This window comes from Dictyostelium discoideum (assembly GCF_000004695.1).
Source record: "Dictyostelium discoideum AX4 chromosome 3 chromosome, whole genome shotgun sequence".
NCBI lineage: Eukaryota > Evosea > Eumycetozoa > Dictyosteliales > Dictyosteliaceae > Dictyostelium > Dictyostelium discoideum.
The window spans coordinates 4,318,341-4,340,017 of NC_007089.4; the positions used below are offsets into that span (position 1 = coordinate 4,318,341).

The window sequence follows — 21,677 nt, forward strand, 5'->3', positions numbered from 1 at the left end:
AAAACATAACAACATCAAATAACATTTAAAATAAAAAAGATTATAAAACAAAATGAAATCATATTATTCAAATACGATTAAAATTAAATAATAAAATCACCCATATTAATTTTTTTTTTTTTTTTTTTATTATCTTTTTTTTATATTAAATTTAAAAATGAAACCAAATGTGAAAAATAAAAGAAATTGAAATAGTGAAAGAAATAATTATTTTATGGAGTAATTTTTGAGATTAAATTTTGTTGGAATATCATTTGTTTATCAAATTCTGCAGATGAAAAAATATAATGGTTAAAATTAACCAAATCATTGATTGGTAATTTCTTATATTCTTTAAATTTTTGAAGGAATTCTAATGAATTAATTTTTTTATTTTTTTCAGAGTTGATTATTGATAGTCTTAAGAGTGCATCTGGTACTCTGAATCCATCTAGTGGAGCATTACTTAAATATTTTAAATAAAATGATTCTGATGAATATTTTGTTTCAATATTTGTTTCTAAATGATTTAAACAATCCAATGCAAATGCTTTATAGAAATAGAAATATTCATTAACTACACCAACACCAGCACCAGCACCACTATCTTCAATACATAAATCTAATGTTTCTAAACCTAATTTAAAATCACCCATCAATAAATGAATCATACTTTTTAAAAAATTTAAATCATATGTCAAGGTTGAATTTGAGGTTGAATTTAAATCTAGTTTACTTAAATCAATGTTGTCCTCTAATTCAGTAATAATTTTACATTCATTCTTTAAAGAGTTGATTAATTCCAAACATTTTTTATATTTTGTTGGTTTTAATAAATGTAAGCCAATAAAACAAACTATTAAATGTTTATTATTTGGACGGACTTTTAATAATTGATTAATTAATTCAATAGTTTGTCCATGAAGTAAACCTGGTAAACAAACAAAATTTAATTCCGTTTGATAGGCCATTGATAAATTTGAAACCAATTTTAATTTTTCATTTATTGTTATTGATTGATTTGAAGTAACTGATTTGAAACCATCAATAAATTTATTAGTGTAATCTAATGTTTTTAAAATTCTTTCCAATTGTTTTGTTTTTAATTGATTTCGAGAAGAAGTAGAAGAAGAAGGAAATGAAAATGATAATGGTGAAAAAGAAGAGGCAGAAGTAGAAGAAGAGGCAGAAGAAGAAGATGATGATTGTTCTTTAAATTTAACTATTTCTTCTAGTATTATTGCATACTTTTTATTTAAATTTAATTGTTCAATTGATTGAAATTCATTAAATAACCATCTAGAAAATTTTAAAAGATGATCCTTTAAACTAACTGAATTTGCATGTTCTTTGGATGTTGTAAGTTGAGAGTACTTTTCAATACAATTTTCATCACCTAAATCTGCACCTTTTTTAATGTATTCTAAACCAAGATCTTTATTAGTTTTTCCAGGACCTAATATTCCTTGATACAATAGAGAACCATAATTATTACATGCATTTAAATGATTAAAATCAGCAGCTATTTTATAGAAAAATAAAGTTTTCTCAAAATCAATTTGAACACCATATATACCACGTTGAAACATTATACCGACATGATAAGCAGATTCTGGTACCATCATATTCTTTTGATAATAAGTTAACTTTATTGGATCTTTAATGTTTTGAAGATTTGGAACTTGGAATTTATCATTTTGAAGTGCAGATTGATAAAATAATGATAATGCTAATTTTTCATCTTTTGGTACAGCATTACCTAATGAGCTTTGAAAAATATGACCCATTTGAAATAATGAACCTGAAAATGATTTAGATGCATAAAAGTATGGCAAGGCTTCTCTAAATTTTGATTGAAGCATCAAAGAATATCCCATATTACAAAATGATAACTTTGAAATATGTTCAAATGATAATCCAGTTATTTTTGATTGTTCTTGTAATGATTGTTTATCAAATGCTTTTAATAAATCTTGATCACTCTTTATTAAAACCTTTGGAAATTTCTCCCCTAATGGATTCTGTTCAATATATTTTTTAACTTCTTTTAAAATATCTCTTATTGGTGATGTTGTAGTTGTAGTTCCCTCTGTTTCTGTTGGAGTAGTAGTAGTAGTGGTAGTGGTAGTGGTAGTGGTACTGGTAGTAGTAGGGGAAGTGGCGGTGGTTGTTGTGGTGGTATTTATTTCAGTAATTTTATCAGTTGAATTACGATCATGGTGTCTAAGAGAATCAATTCTTAATTTTAATTCACCAGCAATATCCCAACATTCTTTTTCAACACTTGTTCTTTCTTCTTTTGTTATTAAATTAATTAATAATGCAGATTGAAACATTTCAAAACTTTGTAATAATTCACCTTGAATTTTTAAAATTTGAGCAGCTTTGACATATGCTTTAACCCACATTGGTCTACATGAACATGCATTTTTTGAATGGCCAAGTGCCAATGATAAAAGATCTCCATCGGAATTACCATATTTTGCAAGGAAATTGTAATGTGCCAATAAACAGGTTGATAAATTTAAACTAAGTATTGATTTAATGTACATTGAAATACCACGAATTTTCAAACCTTCATTATACATTACTTCTGCTTTATTATAATCACATTTACCATAAAAGTAATTTCCATCCTCTTTCAATTGCAATGCTTCTCTATCACAATTTTCTTGTTGTTGTTGATCTTTTGGTATTTGAAGTGTGTCAACTAAAAAATCAATTTCAATATCACCATTAAAGGTGGGTTTTAATACTGTTAAGTACTCTTTCATTAATTTTCTACCAATTTCAAAAGAGTCTTTATTTATTGGTTGTTTTTGAATTAGATATCTAACACCAGTAAAACTATTATTCTCCCATTCTCTACCTGTTTCTTTTAAATATCTTTCCTTTAATAAATCTCTTAATATTTCTTTGGCAACTTCAGCCATACATTGAAATTTATATAATGTAAATTTATTAAATTCATTTTCAGTTATTAATTCTATAGATTTTTTTTTTTCAAAATTTTCTCTATAATTATTGTTGTTGTTGTTTTTGTGCATGATAATAAAAAAAAAGAATGTTGTGATAAAAATTTAAATTGTTGAGATGTAATTTTTAAAAAACTGAAAAAAAAAAAAAAAAAAATATTAAAAATTTGGTTTTTGTGAAAAAAAAAATAATAAAAAATTATTTTTTAAAAAATAAAAACTGAACTTCACAAAAAAAAAAAAAACAGATAGGACACAAGCAGATATTCAAGAACCCAATTAAAAAAATAAAAGAAAACTAATAGGACGATTCCTCATGAGGATAAGATTTTTTTTTTTGAAATAATAAATTCAAAAAATATTATAAATATTATCATTATGAAGTTGAATTAAAAATAAATTTAAAGAACACTAAATCATAAAAAAAAAAAAATTGAACAACGTTGTAAATTATTATTATTTTTAATTGAATGTTAAAGGCTGGATTGATTTGAAATTTATTGGATTGGAAAAATAGTTTTTAATACTCCCCAAAATATTTTATTACAAAAATATTAAAATTATTTAAATTTCATAAATAATTTTATTAATTATAAAACTTTTAATAATTGCCTTTAATTTTATTTAATATTAATTTTTTGAAAAAAAAAAAAATTTAAAACAAGAAAATGTTTAATAATTGATTAAAATAAATTATGAAAATAAATAACTTTATTTAATTTTTTTTTTTTTTTTTTTTTTTTTTTTTTTCTTTTTTAACAATATTAATACAACAATAAATCAATTCTATGATTAATTTAAACTAAACCAAAATTTGGTCTTGTGAATAATATGTTTTCAGTTTTTAAAGCAGAGATTTCATTTAAAGTCATGTGAGAGTTTTTATTTACTTTCAAATCCATATTTGAACTTCCATTTAATTCAATATTTTTTGAAAATAATTTAGAGATAGAGTCTTTTTATTTTTAATTTATTTTTAATTTAAAAATTAGCATATTTTATTTAATATTAAAAAAAAAAAAAAAATATTAATTTTTTGAAAACTTACTAAATAACATTTTTTTTTTTTTTCTTAGAGTTTTAATTTATTAAATATAATAAAAAATAATTAATTCAAAATTTTTTCAATTGACTCTATTTATATTTAAATTATTTTACCCTATTTTACTCAAATTTTAATAATTAATATCAAAATAAAATTTTATTAAAATTTAATTTCAAAATACCATTTATTTATTTTTTATTAAAAAAATAATCTACAAAAATAAATCTACTAGGTGATAAATAGATCGATTTTTTCAAAAGACTGGGATTTTAATATAAAAATTATTTTGCACACCAAATTTTTAAAACATTAATCAAAAAATAAAAAAAAACAATTAAAATAAATGATCACATTAAAATTTAAATTATTTATACATTTATAAACGACAATTGTCCATATATTTTTTAAACAAATACACGTAATGATTGTTTTTTTATAAATATATATTTTTTTAATATTATGTTCTGTTTTGTGTTTTTGTTTTTTGTTTTTTTGTTTTTTTTATTTTATTTTATTTTATTTTTTTTTTTGTTTAGTTTATGTTTAATTTTAGTATGCTCTTGTTTTTTTAGATTTACTATTATTACTATTATTTGTAGTTGTTGTATTTTGTTGTACTACATTTTTGTTGTTGATGTTGTTGGTGTTGTTGTTGTTGTGGTATTTGTTGGTGTTGTTGTGGTATTTGTTGTTGTTGTAAATGTATTTGTTGTTGTTGTTGTTGTTGTGGTAATGGTGGTTGTGAAAGGTTATTAAAGTTTCTTTTTAAGTTTTGTTGTTGAAATTGCTGTGGTTGAATGAGTTGTTGAAGCTGTTGTTGTTGTTGTTGTTGTTGAATTTGTTGTTGAAGTTGTTGCTGTTGAAGTTGTTGTTGCTTTAATTGTTGCTGTTGTTGTTGATGTAATTGAAATTGTTGTTGGTTTAGTTGTTGTTGTTGATTTAATTGTTGATTTAATTGTTGTTGATTTAATTGCTGTTGGTTTAATTGTTGTGGTTGAAGTTGTTGCATTTTCTGTTGGTTCAAATGAAATTGTAGAGCTTGTTGTTGTTGTTCAAATTGTTGGTATTGTTGAAATTGTTGTGATTGTTGAGGTTGTTGAGGTTGTTGAGGTTGTTTTTGAGTTTGTTGCTGTTGTTGCTGTTGTTGTTGCTGTTGTTGTTGCTGTTGTTGCTGCTGCTGTTGTTGCTGAGTTTGTGGTTTTTGTTGTTGTAGTTGTTGTGGTGGTTGCTGTCTTTGTTGTTGTTGATTTAATTGTTGTTGCAATTGTGGAGGTGGTGGTTGTAATTGTTGATGCTGTTGTGGTGGTAAAGAGGTTAAAGGAGTAGATGGTTGTGATTTAATTTGTTGCTGTTGTTGTTGTTTTTCAATTTCTTGAACTTGAGACTTTCTTTGAGCCAATAGTTTTTGATCGACTGGTTCATTAACCAAAGCCATATTTTTTGAAGGAAAAGAGGATTTAATGTAAGTTAATTCCTTTCTCTCCATCTTAACACCACCATAAATTGAGGGAGATAATGGTGTTTCAGAGTAATCTTCTAACAATGTCCAAGGGTCCATTTGTGTATAGGTTGGTTTAATATCTAAAATACTTGAAACTGCCTGAGGTGGTATTTGAGATGCTGTGGATGCTGTTGTGGCTGTTTGTTGTTGTTGCTGTTGTTGCTGTTGTTGTGATTGTTGTTGTTGTTGAGGTGTTTGTTGTTGTTGTTGATGTTGTTGTGATTGTTGTTGTTGCTGCTGCTGCTGTTGTTGTTGTTGTTGGGATGTTTGTTGTTGTAAATTAAAGTTTGAAGGTGGCGTTACTGGCGCTATAATTGGTGATGTAGTTGATTGTATTGATGTATTTGTTGATGATACTGAAGAAGTATTAACCAAAGTTGGTGGATGAATAATAGTAAATGGTAAACTAGTTGGATTTGTTGAAAGGAAAGAGAGTTGTTTCTCCAATTTAAGTTGTAGTGAAGTTGGGAATGATGATTTTATTTTTTGATAAAGTTCATGTAACTTCTTTTTTACATTATTCTTTTGATCAGCTTGTTGTTGTTGTTGTTGTTGCTGTTGTTGATTTGTTGTTGCTGTGGTGGTAGTTGAAGGTGATGAAGTTACTGGTGTTGAAGTTGTTGAAGTTGTAGTAGTCGACGAAGACGATGATGAATAATTTAAAATATTATCATTACCAAATTTATCAGATAAAATTAAATCAAAAATTGTTAAAATTGGATCGAATAAATTGAATTCACCGTCTGATTGAATGATGAATTTCGAGAGTAAATTTAAGAGGGTAACTGAAATCTCTTCGAGTTTTTGAGTTGATTGTTTTACAATTAATTTACAATTTTTAATTTGAGTGATTAAAAATGTAATTCTAATGACGACTGATTGAATTACAATCTCTGATAATGTTGAATCCAAATTTATAGTATCCAAAACGCCACCCTTTGAGAATTGATTAAACATTGATAATTGTTTAAATAGAGATAATATAAAACTATTTGAAATTGGATTTGAATCTTCATAAGTACTTAAAATATTAATAATGATATCAGTGAATGATTCTTGAAATAGAATATTATCAAGATTATCATCATTGATCAACACAGCTTTGTTGGTACCACTAGATTCTCGATTTAAAATTAATTGATATTGTTGAGGTTGTTGTTTCAATAATTGACTAATTGGTAAATTTTGTTGAATATGTTTAATCAATGGTAAGTCTGTTGATGGTTGAATGAAACTTGTCTCTTTATATTGTGATTCTAATATAATGGTTGATATTTTAATCAATTCATTTCTAACCTCCAATGGGAATAATAAAAATAGATCTTCATAAATAAATACTCTTTCCCAACCTCTATTCTCTTCAAAATGTAATAATATAAATTGTGTTATAATTGATTCTGGTGTAAATGTAGTAGTGTTATTTGTTGTTGTTGTCGTTGTTGTTGCTGGTGTTAGAGTTGGTGTAGTTGATTTTTGTTGTTGTTGTTGTTGTTGTTGTTGTGATTGTTTTGATGTTGGTGAAGTTGAATTAGTTGAATTTAAATCTTGACTTTGTAAAGTTGGTGATTGAGAAGGTGATTTAGTTAATGGTGAGGTTGTACTACTTTGAGTTGAAATGATTGGTGGTAAAGTTTTCCATTCATCTAATAATAGTTTCAAACCAATATAAGATAAATGAATATTCCAATAACAATTTGAAGAGTTTGTAAGTGTTGAATTTATAACCTTAAATGAATAAGTTATACAATTCTCCAATTTCAATTGTTCATATTGTATTATAATTCTTGAATTATTAATTTTAAAATTAAATCCATTATTATTATTATTATTATTATTATTATTATTATTATTATTATTATTATTATTATTATTATTATTATTATTATTATTATTATTATTATTATTATTATTATTATTATTATTATTATTATTATTTTCATTATTATCATCATGATCATTCTTTAAATTACCTAAAATCAAATGGAATAAATATCTAGTTTCAATTGGACCTAAACCAAGTTGTTTTATTTTATCGATTTGAGAACTATTTAAAAATATATATCTTGAATCTGGATCTGTTAAAATTGTACAAATACCTTGAAATATTGATGTTGATAATTCATTTTTACTATTATTATTATTATTGTCATCATCGATTGTATCTTTTATCTTTTCATGATATTGATGATAAAGTTTACAAATTGTTTGAAATATTTCAGATAATGATGAAATCTTTGATTTATTAGTTAAATTCAAAGAAATAACTTGATGATTTATAATTGTTTTTAAATTTGTTAAATTATTATTACCACTATCACCACCACCACCTTGATTTGATTGATGATTATTATTATTATTATCAATAAAGATATCTTTATAAACAAATTGAATCAATTTACCATCACATAATAAAACTTGAATAATTTTGATTAAAAACCAAACTTTGCAATCTTCATCAGATTCAATTTCGTTGGATTGTAATAATGGTAAAATTGAATAAACCATAATTGAATAAAGATCAATATATTGATTCAATATTAATGTTACCAATAATAATATAACCTTAAAAAAGTATTTCTCTTGGATTTCCATACTATCATTACTATTGATAAAAGTTTTTAAAATGATTGAAAGTTGATCTTTAAATAATCTTAGGAATAATTGTTTTCCATTCATTGAAATTGGATAAACTATTGAAAATAAACATAATAATCTTGATAATACCATTTGTTGTTTAATAATAATAATAGTTTTACTAATAATATTATTATTTTCATTTTCATTATTATTATTATTGTCATTATTTTTATTATCGTCTATAGTTTTTGAAATCAATGATTTCATAAATTCTTCACAAATATCTTGATCTGATAAATTTCCACCACCACCACCACCACCACTCCCACCATTTTCACATCCTAATAAAATATTTGAAACCTTTGTTTTAAATTGATTCATCAAAGAATTAATAAGATTATTTGAAATTAACTCTTCATCAAATCTCTTTATAATATTATTAATAATTTCGCAATTTTGTTGTTCTTGTTCTTGTTTTAATTGATTTTTTATTGATAAAACTTGATCAATCATAAAATCGCAACTATTCTTTAATTCAGATTTATCTATCATATTTTTATCGTTACTCTTTAAAATTTTAATAATTTTTTTTTTTTTTTTTTTTTTATTATTATTAGTGAATGATTTAATTTGAATATTTTTTTGAAAAAAAAAAAAAAATAAAAACTTACCAATTCTTTCTTTAATTTACATTGTACATTATTTCTTTTTATCCAAATTTGAACTGATTTAATGGATTTAAACTTATTTAATATATCATACAAATATGATTCAATATAATTTTCATTTGATTTTTGTTGTTGTTGTTGTTTAATTGAATCTTTAGTTTCATCCATTTGATCATCTTCATCTTCATCTTCATCTTCGTCATCTTCTTCATCATCTTCTTCATTATCGTTATCGTTAACTTTATCGTTTTCATCGTTATCGTCGTCGTCGTCGTCTTCGTCATCATCATCATCATCATCACTCTCTTGTTCCTCACCATTAGTTCCTTCTTTCTTTATATTATTACTTTGTTTATTATTATTTTTATTTTTATTATTATTATTATTATTCCTACTTAAATTAATAACTTTCTTATAGATTATATCCAATAGTGATATGAATTGATCAGATACAATGAATGCCTGTTGTAATCTTTTCGTTGTATAAAATACAAAACTTTGTAACTCTTTAATATTATTCCAATTATCCCATAAAACTAATAAACATTGTAATATTGAATGATAATTTGAAACTGATTCCATAATTATAAAAACTCTCTCTATATAAAATTGTGTAATTGGAAATGAAAAATGTCTAAATCCTTTCATTGAATAACTAAAATAAATAAATAAAGTTAATAATATATAAATATTATTACGCATTTAAATTATTAATAAAATAAAAAACCTACTCTGATAATTGATGATGATTATTATTATTATTATTATTATTATTATTATCATCATTACTTGGATTATTAAAATTTAATCTTAAACATAATGACAACCATTCAGTTAATGAAATTTGACTATAAAATGATAATGATTGAATAATTTGTGATAATTGAATTAATCCAATATTTTGTTTATCACCACCACCACCACCACCACCACCATCAACCATCATATCACTATTATTATCATTTTCATTATTACTATTGGCACTATTTAAAATAAAAGATTTAACAGAAATTCGAGCTTGTTCCATACTATTAATTTCCTCTTGTGATTTTATAGTATTTGGAAACAGAATCGTTCTTCTTTGATTTCTTTGTTGATGAATATCATAAGATGGAAAATCATTCCTATTAAAGATTGGAAACTCTTTTAAATAATATTTATGATATTTATTATTCTCTAATCTTCCATTGATATTATTATTTTTATCACCATTGTGATTACCATTAATATTAATATTACTATTCTCTAAAATACCTCTTGAAATTAAATATCTTGCATAAGAATTTTGACTAAATATTTCATTTCTAATTAACTCTGAAAAAAGTTGACAAATCCTTTTTAATTCAATATTCTTTGGTTTAAATGTTTCTAAAAAATGTACTAATATATTTTGTAATGGGTGATTCTTTTATAAAATAAAAATAATAAAGTGTTAATACTATTTCCTATTATCAAACATAAAGTTTTCTTAATATTAAGAGAAAAAAAAAAAAAAAAAAAAAAAAAAAAAAAAAAAAAAAAAAAAAAAAACTTACTAAAACTATATTATTTAATTTAATTGTTAAATTTCTTTCAAAAATTTTTAAAATTGAAGTTGCCGATAAAAAAGAGAATGGATAATTTCTACAGGATGTACAAGCCCATTCACAAACTAATAAAATCTTTTCCTTATCATCCTCTAATGAAACTTGATTACCATTTCCAAAAATTTCATGATATAATAGTTTTAAATCAAAAGTTGTATAAAATCTATCCAATGATTTAATTAAATTTGAATAGTTAATTCCACCTCTACTATTATTATTATTATTATTATTATTATTAGTGATGTTATTCTGTTTATTTATAATACTATTATTATTTTTATTATTTTTAAAACCTATATTATTATTTTGTTGTTGTCGTAATTGTTTTAATTGAGTTTGTTGATTTTTATTAATTTCTGAATAATATTTATTTATCCATTTATATTCTGGTGATACGGTGAATCTTAAATTCTGATTTTATAAAATAAAACAAAATTAGTATTGGTTTTTGTGTATATATGATGGTTGGTAATATATAATAATAATAATAATAATAATAATAATAATAATAATAATAATAATAATAATAATAATAATAATAATAATAATAATAATAATAATAATAATAATAATAATAAAAATAATATTTACATTTACAAATGAAAGTTGATTATATTCTATTCTATCGATTAAATTTGAAGGCCAAATTAAACTAACCAATTCTCTAAAGAATTTGAATGACATGAATGTGTCTGGTAAATTCATTGAAATTTGTTTAGAAATAATACATAATATAGAATAAATCTTTTGATTGGATGGTGATAATGAACTTGCAATACTATTAATTGATGGTATTGTTTGAGTTGATGTTATATTTAATTGTGGTTGTTGTTGATTATGAGAATGACTATGACTATGATGACCATGACCATGACCATGACCATGACCTAATTGTTGTAATTTTGGATTTGATAATGCTGTTATATTTGATTGTGTTGATGATGATGATGATGATGATGATGCTGCTGATACTGCTGCTGCAGAAGATATAGTAATTTTCATTAATTTTTCGTATGCCTTATTTAAAAATTTCATAGAATGATAAGTTGATAATATTAAAGTGTCTGAATAGTATAATAAAAGTGATGAGATTAAAACTGCTTCCTCGGGTCTATCAGTTTCATTTAAATGATCTATTAACATTGATAATAGTATATCCTTATTTAATAAACCCTCTGAAAAATTCCATTTAATTAATCTCTCTATATATAAAATACCTGTATAACTTGAGGTTGCTTTCTTTACAACGCCACTACCACTGTTACCCCCTAAAACATTATTACTACTACTACTACCACTACTATTATTTTCACCTGTTGTATTTCTAATTAATGCAAATAAACTTTGAACAATTGTTTTTGTCCAATCATTTGATGGTTCAACTGTTTTATGTTTTGGCTAGGTAATAATAATAATAATGGTGTTATGTTAATAAAATAATAACCAAACTAAAAAAAAAAAAATATTATTTTTTTTTTACATACCATATTACCATAAACAATTTTAGTATACCAAGTTGCTCTAATTAATGGTACTTGGTTATCTAAAAACATCTTTAACAAAGTTTCACCTTTATAACCATGTGGTACAGATGATGCTAATTTTTGTAGTGGTTCATTACCTGCCAGTTTCAATACCCAACTTTCTCTATGATTAGCTGACCATGCCTTTTGTTCTGGTACTGGTCTCTTATTACCACTTTTATTCATAACTGGTGGTTGTCCACTCTGTTTTTTTTAAATAAAAGAAAAGTATTAAAAATTAGTTATGAATAAATAAACAAATAAATAAATAAATAAATAAATAAAAAGCTAATAAATTTAACAATACCTTTTGAGTGGAACTCTTCTTCCATTCAACTTGATAAATGGATTGTAATAATTGCTCTTTAACTTTTGGAAAATCAAAATTTTTGAAAATTGAACTTGATGATTTACATTCGTCCTAAAAAAAAAAAAAAAAAAAAGAGAAATAAATCATAATTAGTATATATATAGTTATTATTTTTATTATTATTAAAAATGATTTAAATATATTTTGATAATTACATGTTGATATCTTTCACAAAAACCACCTAAAATAAACTCTTGTGGTAATGTATCTTCTTTTGATTTATCATCTAATGGATAAAAATCAGGAACACCTAAATCTGGTCCTAGCTCTTTTTTATCTGCTGGTTTTTGAATCTCATATTTTTTCAATCCTCCTCCCCTCATTGGATGTCCAATTTGTGATTGACTATGATATGACGGGTTTTGTATTGGTCTTCTTGCAACTGGTTGTTGTTGTTGTTGTTGTTGTTGTGGTTGTTGTACTTGTTGTGGTTGCTGTTGTTGTTGCTGTTGTTGCTGCTGCTGCTGCTGTTGTTGTTGCTGTTGTTGTTGTAGTTGTTGTTGTTGTTGTAGTTGTTGAATTGGCGCTGTTTGTTGTTGTTGAGTTTGTGCTAATGGTACTTGTTGAGGTAGTGGTATTTGTTGTTGTTGAATCTGTTGTTGTTGGAGTGGTTGTTGAATTTGAGATGGTATCTGTATTTGTGGTTGGGGTATTTGTTGTTGTTGAATCTGTGGTTGTTGTTGAATCTGTTGTTGAATCGGTTGTTGAACAATATGTTGTTGAATCGGTTGTTGCTGAATCGGTTGTTGTTGAACAATATGTTGTTGTTGGATCGGTTGTTGTTGCTGTTGGTGTTGTTGTTGTTGTTGCTGTTGCTGTTGCTGTTGTTGTTGTTGCTGTTGTTGTTGTTGTTGTTGTTGTTGTTGTTGTTGTTGTTGTTGTTGTTGTTGTTGTTGTTGCATTTGCATTTGATGAATTTGTTGATGTTGTTGCATAATATGATGTTGTTGCATATGTTGAGGGATGTGTTGTTGCATGTGAAGTTGTGGGTGGTGTACCTGTTGTTGTAAATGTGATGGATGTACCTGTTGTTGTTGTTGTTGTTGCTGTTGTTGTTGTTGTTGTTGTTGTTGTTGTTGTTGTTGTTGTTGTTGTTGTTGTTGTTGTTGTTGTTGAATATGTGGATGAATTTGGTGATGTAAATGTTGTTGAATTATAATTGGTTGTTGTTGATGTATCATATGATGTGGTTGTTGCATATGTTGCATTGGTTGTTGTTGTTGCATATGATGTTGTTGCTGTTGTTGCATTTGTTGTTGTTGCATTTGTTGTTGATGTAATTGCTGCTGCTGTTGTTGTATCATTTGTTGTTGTTGTTGCAATATTTGTTGCGGATTCATCATTCTATGTATATGTATTTATTATATATCCAAATTTCTTTTTTTTTTTTTTTTTTTTTTTATTTTTTTTTTTTTTTTTCTTTTTTTTTTAAAATCTCAAATTTTTGTATTGTTTATCATATTATGATTTGTATATATGTATATGTAAATGTTGTATGTATGTATGTATATGTTGTATGTATTTGTAATGTATCTCTTCTCTCTTTTTTCTTTCTCTTTTTCACTTGTTTTTGCCTTTTTAATTTGTTATTTATTTTATAATATTATATTACTATAGTACTTTCTATTATTACTATTATTGGTAATTGAATTTTCTTTTAATAATTATAATGTGCTTTAAAAAAAAAAAAAAAAATTTTGTTGTTTTTAATTATTTTTTTTGTTTTTTTTTATAAAAAAAAAAATTAATCTTTTTTTAAAAAAATTTTTTATATCTGTACTAAAATGGATGGTTGTGATGTAAATATGACCTTGTTATTAATATTTAAATCATTAAATATTTTTAAAAATAAAAAAAAAATAATAATAATATGTTTAAAATATAAATAAATTATAAATAATAATAATTAAAAAAAAAAAAAAAAAAATTTGAAAAAAAAAAAAAAAATTTCACAAATTAAAAAAAAAAAAAAAAATATTTTAAAAAAATATAAATTTTTATTTAAAACAAGTAAGGATTAAAAAAAAAATAAAAAAGAACTTCATGGAAATAAAGATAATGGTTTAATAAATTAATTAAAATTCTAAAAATGATCGTTGTTCATGTAAAATCTTTATTTGTGTTTGATTTAGAAAAAAAAAAAAAAAAAATTTAAGACAACAAAATCTTAAATAATTTGAAAATAATTCAAAAAAGACAAAAATAAAAACAAAGGGAGATTGTGCTCAAAAAAAGGAAATGGTTCTCTCTTTATTTGGTTATAAAGAAATTATTTTCATTTTTTTTTTATTTTTTTTTTTTTTTATTTTGGAAAAAAATAAAAAATAAAAAAAAAAAAAATAATTAAAAAAAAAAAATAAAAAAAAAAATAAAAATTATTTGTATATGTTGAACATTAACTGTAACCAAGTTTTTTTTTTTTTTAATTTTTTTTAATTTTTTTCAATTTTTTTTTTTTAATTTTTTTTTTTTAAATTTTTTTTTTTTAATTTTTTCAAATTTTTTTTTTTTTTTTTTTTTTTTTTTTTTTTTGCCTCCATCAACACCAATACAGTAAATTTAAATAAAGAAATAGATTAAAGTTTTCCATCTATTTATTTATTTTCCTCAATTTACAATTTTTCAAATTAATTAATACAATATTAAAGTTAAAAGAAAAAAAAAAAAAAGAAATTTTTTTTTTTTTATTTTTTTTATTATCATCTTGTGTGCTTGGTCAAACAAAATAATAACTCACCAATAATAACCTTAAGAAATCATAATAATAACTAAATCAATAAAGTAATAATAATAACAATTTTAAAAAAAAAATGGCTACACCATACATAGGTGCTAAAATAGTATTAATCTCAAAAAGTCTTGTCAAATATGAAGGTATTCTCTATACAATTGACCCAAAAGATAATACCTTGTCTTTAAAAAATGGTAAGTTTTTTTATTTTATTTTATTTTATTTTATTTTATTTTATTTTATTTTATTTTATATAGATTCAATCAACAATTTTTTTTTTTTTTTTTTATTCATAAGACTAAAAAAAAAAAAAAAAAAAGATATAAACCTAAGATCACTCTTCACTCTTCTCTCTTTTTTTTTTTTTTTTTTTTTTTTTTTTTGAAAATTTTTTTTTTTTTTTTTTTTTTTTTTTTTGAAAAAATTCCCAAAAAATCTAACTTTTTTTTTTTTTTTTTTTTTTTTTCATTAAAAAAACTTAAGTCAAATCTTTCGGAACTGAAGGAAGAAGACAAGGTACACAAATTCCACCATCAACAGAAATTTTTGATTACATTGTATTCAAGAGTTCAGATATTAATGATCTCAATATATGTGATTATCCAACCACCCCAACAGATGACTCAAAATTAACAACACCAAAGCCAACCATCTCAACTAGTACATCACCATCATCAACAACTAGCACTCCAAATTTAACAACACCAGGTGGTAAATCAACCTCAACTCCATCAAATGGAGTTGCAAACCAACCAACTCCAACTCAACCAACCCAACCAACCCTACCAACCCAACCACAACAACCAATTCAACCACAACAACCAACTCAACAATCAGTTCAACCACCACCACCACAACAACCAACCCAACCAAATCCACAACAACAACACCAACAACAACACCAACATCAACAACACCCACAACAACCAACAATGATGAATGGTGGTATGCCAAATTTCCAACAATATGGAAACTATTCAAATCAACCACAATATGGCAATTACCCACAATTTATGCCAGCCTATGGTGGTATGCCAATGTATAGTCCATACATGAACTATTATCCATACGGTTATGGTATGCCACAAGGCCAACCAATGAATCAACCACCATATGGTGTTTATAAACCACCAGCTGCTGTTCCAGTGACTCCACTTGCTAATCAACAACCACATCACCACCAACAACCAACCACTACTACTCCTACCACTACCCCTGCAACTTCCACTTCAACATCAGCAGTTCCAACAACAACCCCAACAACAACAACTCCAGCCACAACAACAACAACTCCAACCCCAGCTACAACAACAACTCCAACTCCAGCTCAAGTAACCCCAGCTGTACCACAACCAACAACTTCAAAACCAGCCCCAGTTGTAGCAGCCCCAGTTGTAGCAACCCCAACTCCAGCCCCAGTCGTTGCAACCCCAACCCCAACTCCAACCCCAACTCCAGTTACACCAAATCCAACTGTTAGAGTTGACCCATCAAGTGGACCAGTTACAGCTGCTGCTGTTGTTGCCGCTGCTACAGGTATTGCAGGTATTCAAGGTACAACTACATCTGCACCAAACACAAACACAACAAACAATAACAATAACAGCAACAACAACAACTACCAAAGATTCAATAACCAAAACAGAAATAACACCAATAATACAAGATATCAAGGTAATAATACCAATCAAATCAGAACACCAATTAATGGTCAAACTCAATTACAAAATCAACAACAAAATCAACAACAAAATCAACAACAACAACAAAATCAACAATTTAGAAAGAAATTCAATAACAACAACAGCATTAATAATAATAATCAAACCTTATCTCAAAACAACAATGTATCATCAACAAATAACTTCCAACAAAGAGGTAACAACTATAAAAAACATCATAATCAACCAAAAACCACTAAGGAGTCTTTAGAAGAATTTGATTTTGAATTATCAAACTCTAAATTTAGCAAGGATAAATTGGCTGAAGAATTCACCACTACCACAACCACCACAGAAATCACAAGCAACAGTATCTCAAGTAGCATTAGTAGTACCTCTGGTTTGAATGAGGATGAAATTGACGAGTCTGCAATCGAAGCCATCACCGCCGGTATCTCTCATTTACCAACCTACTCACCAACTAGTTTCTTTGATAGCATTTCATGTGAAGCTTTAGATAAGGCAAACGAAGGTCAAGGTAAATCAAAATCACTCTATGAACAAAGAAAAATCGATCAAGAAACCTTTGGTGTTTTATCTGTTAGATATGGTAGAGGTGGTAGAGGTGGAAGAGGTGGTAGACATAATAATAGTCACAGATACTATAATAATAATAATAACAACAACAATAGTAACACTACCCAAAACAAAACAAACGCTTTCCAACAACAAAAAACTCAATAATTAATCAAATAATATTAAAAAAAAAAAAGAAAAAAAAAAAACAAAAAAAATTAAATTTTGAGCGATCAAATATTTCAATCAAAAACAAATTGCCTTCAAAAGTTTTTTTTTTTTTAAATAAAAAAAGATATAAAAAAAAATTCAAAAAAAAAAAAAAAAAAAAATTCAAGAAAAAATAATAATAACAAATAATAATAGTCTATATGAAACAAATTAAAATAAATAAAATAAAATAAAAAATTTTAAAAAGAAATATTATTTAAAAATTATTTAATTTATTTTCCTATTACTTTGAGATCTAGTTTTAATTGTGGAAACTGCGGGGATGAATGGTGAAGGTTGAGTTGTTGTTGGTGGAGGAGGAGATGAGGATGGAGATGAAATTGATTTAGTTTTTTTTACTTTTTTTGAAGAGGTTGCTGTAGAGGTTTTGGTAGTGGTAGTTGTTGTGGTGGTGGTTTGTTTTGAGGCTTTTGGTGCTTTTTTCTTTTTTACAATGGTTGGAGTCCCTGCTTGAGATTTTGGAGGTAACCAACTTGGCCATTCAACACCTTTATAACTGGAGAAATGTAATTTTTCACCAATATAATAATTTCTATATGAGGAAACAACATCGGACCAACTATTGGTTGGAGTAACTTTATAAATATCTGGCATACAAAGTGGCATAATTGGTGCTTGAGCCATTGAGGTTGGTAATTGAGATGGATAGTTGTTGGTTAAAAAGTCCATGTGGGTTTTACATGAATGAATCTTGCCATATCTTGTGGTGTATTCTTGTAATAAACTATGACAATAGTCAGAGACAATATCGTAGGTCTTGTTATTGGTTCTCACCCATTTGGTTAGTGGGTGATTGGTATGTGTTAGTTTCATTGGATTTGGTGCTTTTAATTTCCAATCCGAAGATGGTTCCATTAAATGCCATGTACTATACAATAGTTGAGTTGCTTCTAAAATTAATTTTACAACATGTTTATCATTATGATATCTTGCACTTGTAGCTGCAACTAAATCCAAATAAAAAAGATTCATTATTTTAAATTTTGGTTCACAAAAAAATAAAAAATAAAAAAAAATAAAAAAAATAATAATTTACAAAAATAAAAAAATATGTTTAGATATATGTTATATATAATTATATGTTATTTTATTGGATGAGTGAATAAAAAAATGAAATGAATAATTAAATAAAAATACTCAAATTGAAACTTTTAAATCTTTGAAAGTGGGAAAACAACAAAAAAAAAAAAAAAAAAAAAAAAAAAAAAAAAAAAAAAATTAAAAATATTTTTAACACCTTTTGAAAATAAAATTAAAAAAAATAAAAATAAAAATAAAATAAATTAAAAGTATATGATGAATTACAGGAACTCATTGTTTGTACAAAAAAAAAAAAAAACCTCAAAAAGATAAAACTTGTTGTTGTTGTCATTTAATTTTATTTTATTTATTTTTTTTTATTTTTTTTTTATTTTTTTTTTTTTTTAAATTAAGACATGTTTGAATTTTTAATTTACTTTATTTTTTTTTTTTTGTGAAATTTATTGAAACTTTTAATTTTTTTTTTCTTTTTTGGGATTATTATTTTAAGGAATCTTTTTTTTTTTTTTTTTTTTTTTTTTTTTTGTTTTGAGAGCAGAGAATTTAAAAAGAACGGAATACCATTCCTTTACTAAAGTTTTGAGGCAACTCCATTTAAATATCTAAGAATCGTTCTCTGTTCCTTTCTCACAAAATTTTTTTTTTAAAAAAAAAAAATAAAAATAAAAATAAAAATAAAAAAATAAAAATCTAAAAAAAAAATGAAAAATGTGAGAACTAGTTTTTTTTTTTTTCTTCAGAATTTTTTTTTTTTTTTTTTTTAAATTCTAACGTTATAACCACACTTTAAAGCAGTGATTTTATTTATTTATTTTTTTTTTTATTATTATTATCATTATTATTATTATTTTTTTTTGTAATAATACCAATTGAAAAATGTCCGAGGTTATTTTAGGAACTGAAATAATTGGAAAGAATGGAATTAAATTATTTACAAGATTAATAGATACCAATGATACAGATAAGATTGTTGAAATTGTTAATTGGGCATATCGTGGTAAAGATGGTACAAATCCTTGGGCCACTGAAAAAGATTTAGTAACTGTAAGTTTTATATTATTAAAAATTAATAATTTATTTATTTTCTATTTTTAAAAAAAAAACTAGTACTAATAAAAAAAAAAAAAAAAAAAAAGGGATTTAGAGTTACACCAGAAATGTTACATTCAGATTTAAATACAGACAATAAATTAATGAAATTAATGTTAATTGAACATATAATTGAAGATAATATTGATGGTGCATCAGAAGCATCAGAAGCTACAACCACCACTACAAATACTGTATCAGCAGATCAAAAAAGATTAATTATTGGATGCGTTAAAATTGAAAGAGAATCATTGGAATCAAAAGAAGCAGTTATTGGTATGTTAAGTGTTGACCCAAGTTATCAATCGAGTGGTATTGGTTCAATTTTAGTTAGATTAGCAGAAGGAGAAATAATAAAAACTTTCAATGTTTTTGAATCACATTTGCACGTTGTAAACGTACGTGATACTTTAATTGCATGGTACAATAAATTAGGATACATAACTACTGAAACAACTTTTCCATTTGATGTTGATAGTAATGTTGCATTAAAACAAATTCACTTTGTATTATTAGTAAAAAATTTATTAAAAAAATAAATAAATAATAAATATAATATAATTTAATATAATATAACATAATATAATTAAATTAAAGTATGAATAACACTTTATTTATTATACATATATATTTTTTTTTTTTAATAAAAAATTTTTAAAACCAGTTTCAATTTATTTTATTAAACATATTTTCTATTTTCTATTTATTTATTTTTTAAAAAAGGAAAACCCAAAAGTTTGATGGGTTTTTGAACTAATATGATATTTAACATTTTTTTATAAATCAAAGACTTTTTTATTATCTCTTTTTTTATTTACTGATATTGATTGTTCTTCATCATCGTTGTTGCTGTTTTTTGACAATTCCAATTTTTTCTTTGGTGGTTGTTTTGGTAAAATGTTTTGAATTGGTTTTGATGGAGAGGAAGACGATGATGATGATGATGATGATGAGGAAGGGGTTTTCTTTTTTGTTGAAACTGATAATGATAATTTTGAATGATTGGATTTGTTTTTAATTACAACTTTTGTTTCACCATCAGATTCACTTTCATCACTATCTGAACAGGAGCTGGAATCATATTCGGAATCAGCATCATCAGAGTATTCTTCCAATTTTCTTTTCTTTTCTGTTTGTTTTGGAATAATGGAGGAGGAGGAATTATTTAATGTTTCAGATTTTAATTGTTCTAATCTCTTTTTTGTTTTTTCTTTTCCATCACCAACTTTATATTTATCATGACAAACTTTACAAATTGATAAATAGTAATCCAAATCCATTTGCTAATTTAAATATTAAAAAAAAAAAAAAAAAAAAAAAAAAATATGAAATAATAAATTATGTTAGTTTTTTATTTTATTTTTTTTTTTTTAAAATTTATTTAATTAATAAATTATACCACCTTGGTTTCCCAATAATAATTTTTTAATAATTCATTAAATTGAGATTTATTATTGTGATCCTTTTGATCATGATATTTATAAAAAACTTGATTCATTTCATCATGTGAAATAACAACTCTCTTTTTTTCTTTAATTATCTTGTGTAAAATTGTTTTTTCTTCTTTTTTTGAAATTGAGTAAAGTTTTCTAATATTATTAATTTTTTTTTTTTCAATATAATTATCTCCAGTTATTTTATTATCTTTTAAAATTTTAATTATGTATTTATATTCTGTGTTATCCATTTTTTTTTTTTATATATATAAAATAAGATAAAAAAAATAAATAAAAAAAAAAGTAAAAAAAAAAAAAAAAAAAAAAAACCTTATTTTTCAATTTTTTTTTTTTTTTATCCTATAAACAAAGGTTTACTTTTATTGGAAATCTTACATTGAAGCACTTTTTCAATTTTTTTTTTTATTCCAAAAAAAAAAAAAAAAAAAAAAAAAAACCAAATGTTAATTTTAAATTATAATAGTTTTTAAAATGTTTAAAATAATTTTTAAAATAGCCTTTTTTAGTTATTTTTAGTGTTTTTACCTGATCCAGACAATTATTTAAAATAATCCAATGGTTTATAAAAAATAGAAAGAGGAGGGATAAAAAATTGATAAAAAAAAAAAAAAAAAAAAAAAAAAAAAAAAAAAGTGGTAGTAATATTGGACTATCTTAAATGAATTTA

The 21,677-nt window shown here is 24.1% G+C and overlaps 7 protein-coding genes across 7 annotated transcripts; 2 read left to right on the forward strand and 5 right to left on the reverse strand.

The window, feature by feature from the left end:
- Window positions 1-212: 212 nt before the first annotated feature.
- On the reverse strand, window positions 213-2,912 carry DDB_G0281333 (hypothetical protein; the record flags this gene model as incomplete). Its single annotated transcript, XM_635833.1, has 1 exon — window positions 213-2,912. One exon carries the CDS (start codon window positions 2,910-2,912, stop codon window positions 213-215), a length of 2,700 nt encoding a protein of 899 aa, XP_640925.1.
- An 839-nt stretch (window positions 2,913-3,751) lies between these two features.
- On the reverse strand, window positions 3,752-4,012 carry DDB_G0281275 (hypothetical protein; the record flags this gene model as incomplete). The annotated part of the gene is made up of 2 exons (XM_635834.1): window positions 3,752-3,909; window positions 4,003-4,012. The coding sequence occupies 2 exons, from the start codon at window positions 4,010-4,012 to the stop codon at window positions 3,752-3,754; spliced, it is 168 nt and encodes a 55-aa protein (XP_640926.1).
- A 576-nt stretch (window positions 4,013-4,588) lies between these two features.
- On the reverse strand, window positions 4,589-13,567 carry med12 (hypothetical protein; the record flags this gene model as incomplete). Its single annotated transcript, XM_635835.2, has 8 exons — window positions 4,589-8,644; window positions 8,749-9,400; window positions 9,477-10,150; window positions 10,281-10,742; window positions 10,923-11,729; window positions 11,816-12,058; window positions 12,162-12,275; window positions 12,380-13,567. The coding sequence occupies 8 exons, from the start codon at window positions 13,565-13,567 to the stop codon at window positions 4,589-4,591; spliced, it is 8,196 nt and encodes a 2,731-aa protein (XP_640927.2).
- A 1,467-nt stretch (window positions 13,568-15,034) lies between these two features.
- On the forward strand, window positions 15,035-17,360 carry DDB_G0281279 (hypothetical protein; the record flags this gene model as incomplete). The annotated part of the gene is made up of 2 exons (XM_635836.1): window positions 15,035-15,149; window positions 15,439-17,360. 2 exons carry the CDS (start codon window positions 15,035-15,037, stop codon window positions 17,358-17,360), a joined length of 2,037 nt encoding a protein of 678 aa, XP_640928.1.
- Window positions 17,361-17,630: 270 nt separating this feature from the next.
- On the reverse strand, window positions 17,631-18,395 carry DDB_G0281281 (hypothetical protein; the record flags this gene model as incomplete). The annotated part of the gene is made up of 1 exon (XM_635837.1): window positions 17,631-18,395. One exon carries the CDS (start codon window positions 18,393-18,395, stop codon window positions 17,631-17,633), a length of 765 nt encoding a protein of 254 aa, XP_640929.1.
- A 945-nt stretch (window positions 18,396-19,340) lies between these two features.
- Window positions 19,341-20,092, forward strand: DDB_G0281283 (hypothetical protein; the record flags this gene model as incomplete). The annotated part of the gene is made up of 2 exons (XM_635838.1): window positions 19,341-19,508; window positions 19,601-20,092. 2 exons carry the CDS (start codon window positions 19,341-19,343, stop codon window positions 20,090-20,092), a joined length of 660 nt encoding a protein of 219 aa, XP_640930.1.
- A 237-nt stretch (window positions 20,093-20,329) lies between these two features.
- Window positions 20,330-21,240, reverse strand: DDB_G0281285 (hypothetical protein; the record flags this gene model as incomplete). Its single annotated transcript, XM_635839.1, has 2 exons — window positions 20,330-20,836; window positions 20,953-21,240. The coding sequence occupies 2 exons, from the start codon at window positions 21,238-21,240 to the stop codon at window positions 20,330-20,332; spliced, it is 795 nt and encodes a 264-aa protein (XP_640931.1).
- Between the last annotated feature and the right edge of the window lie 437 nt (window positions 21,241-21,677).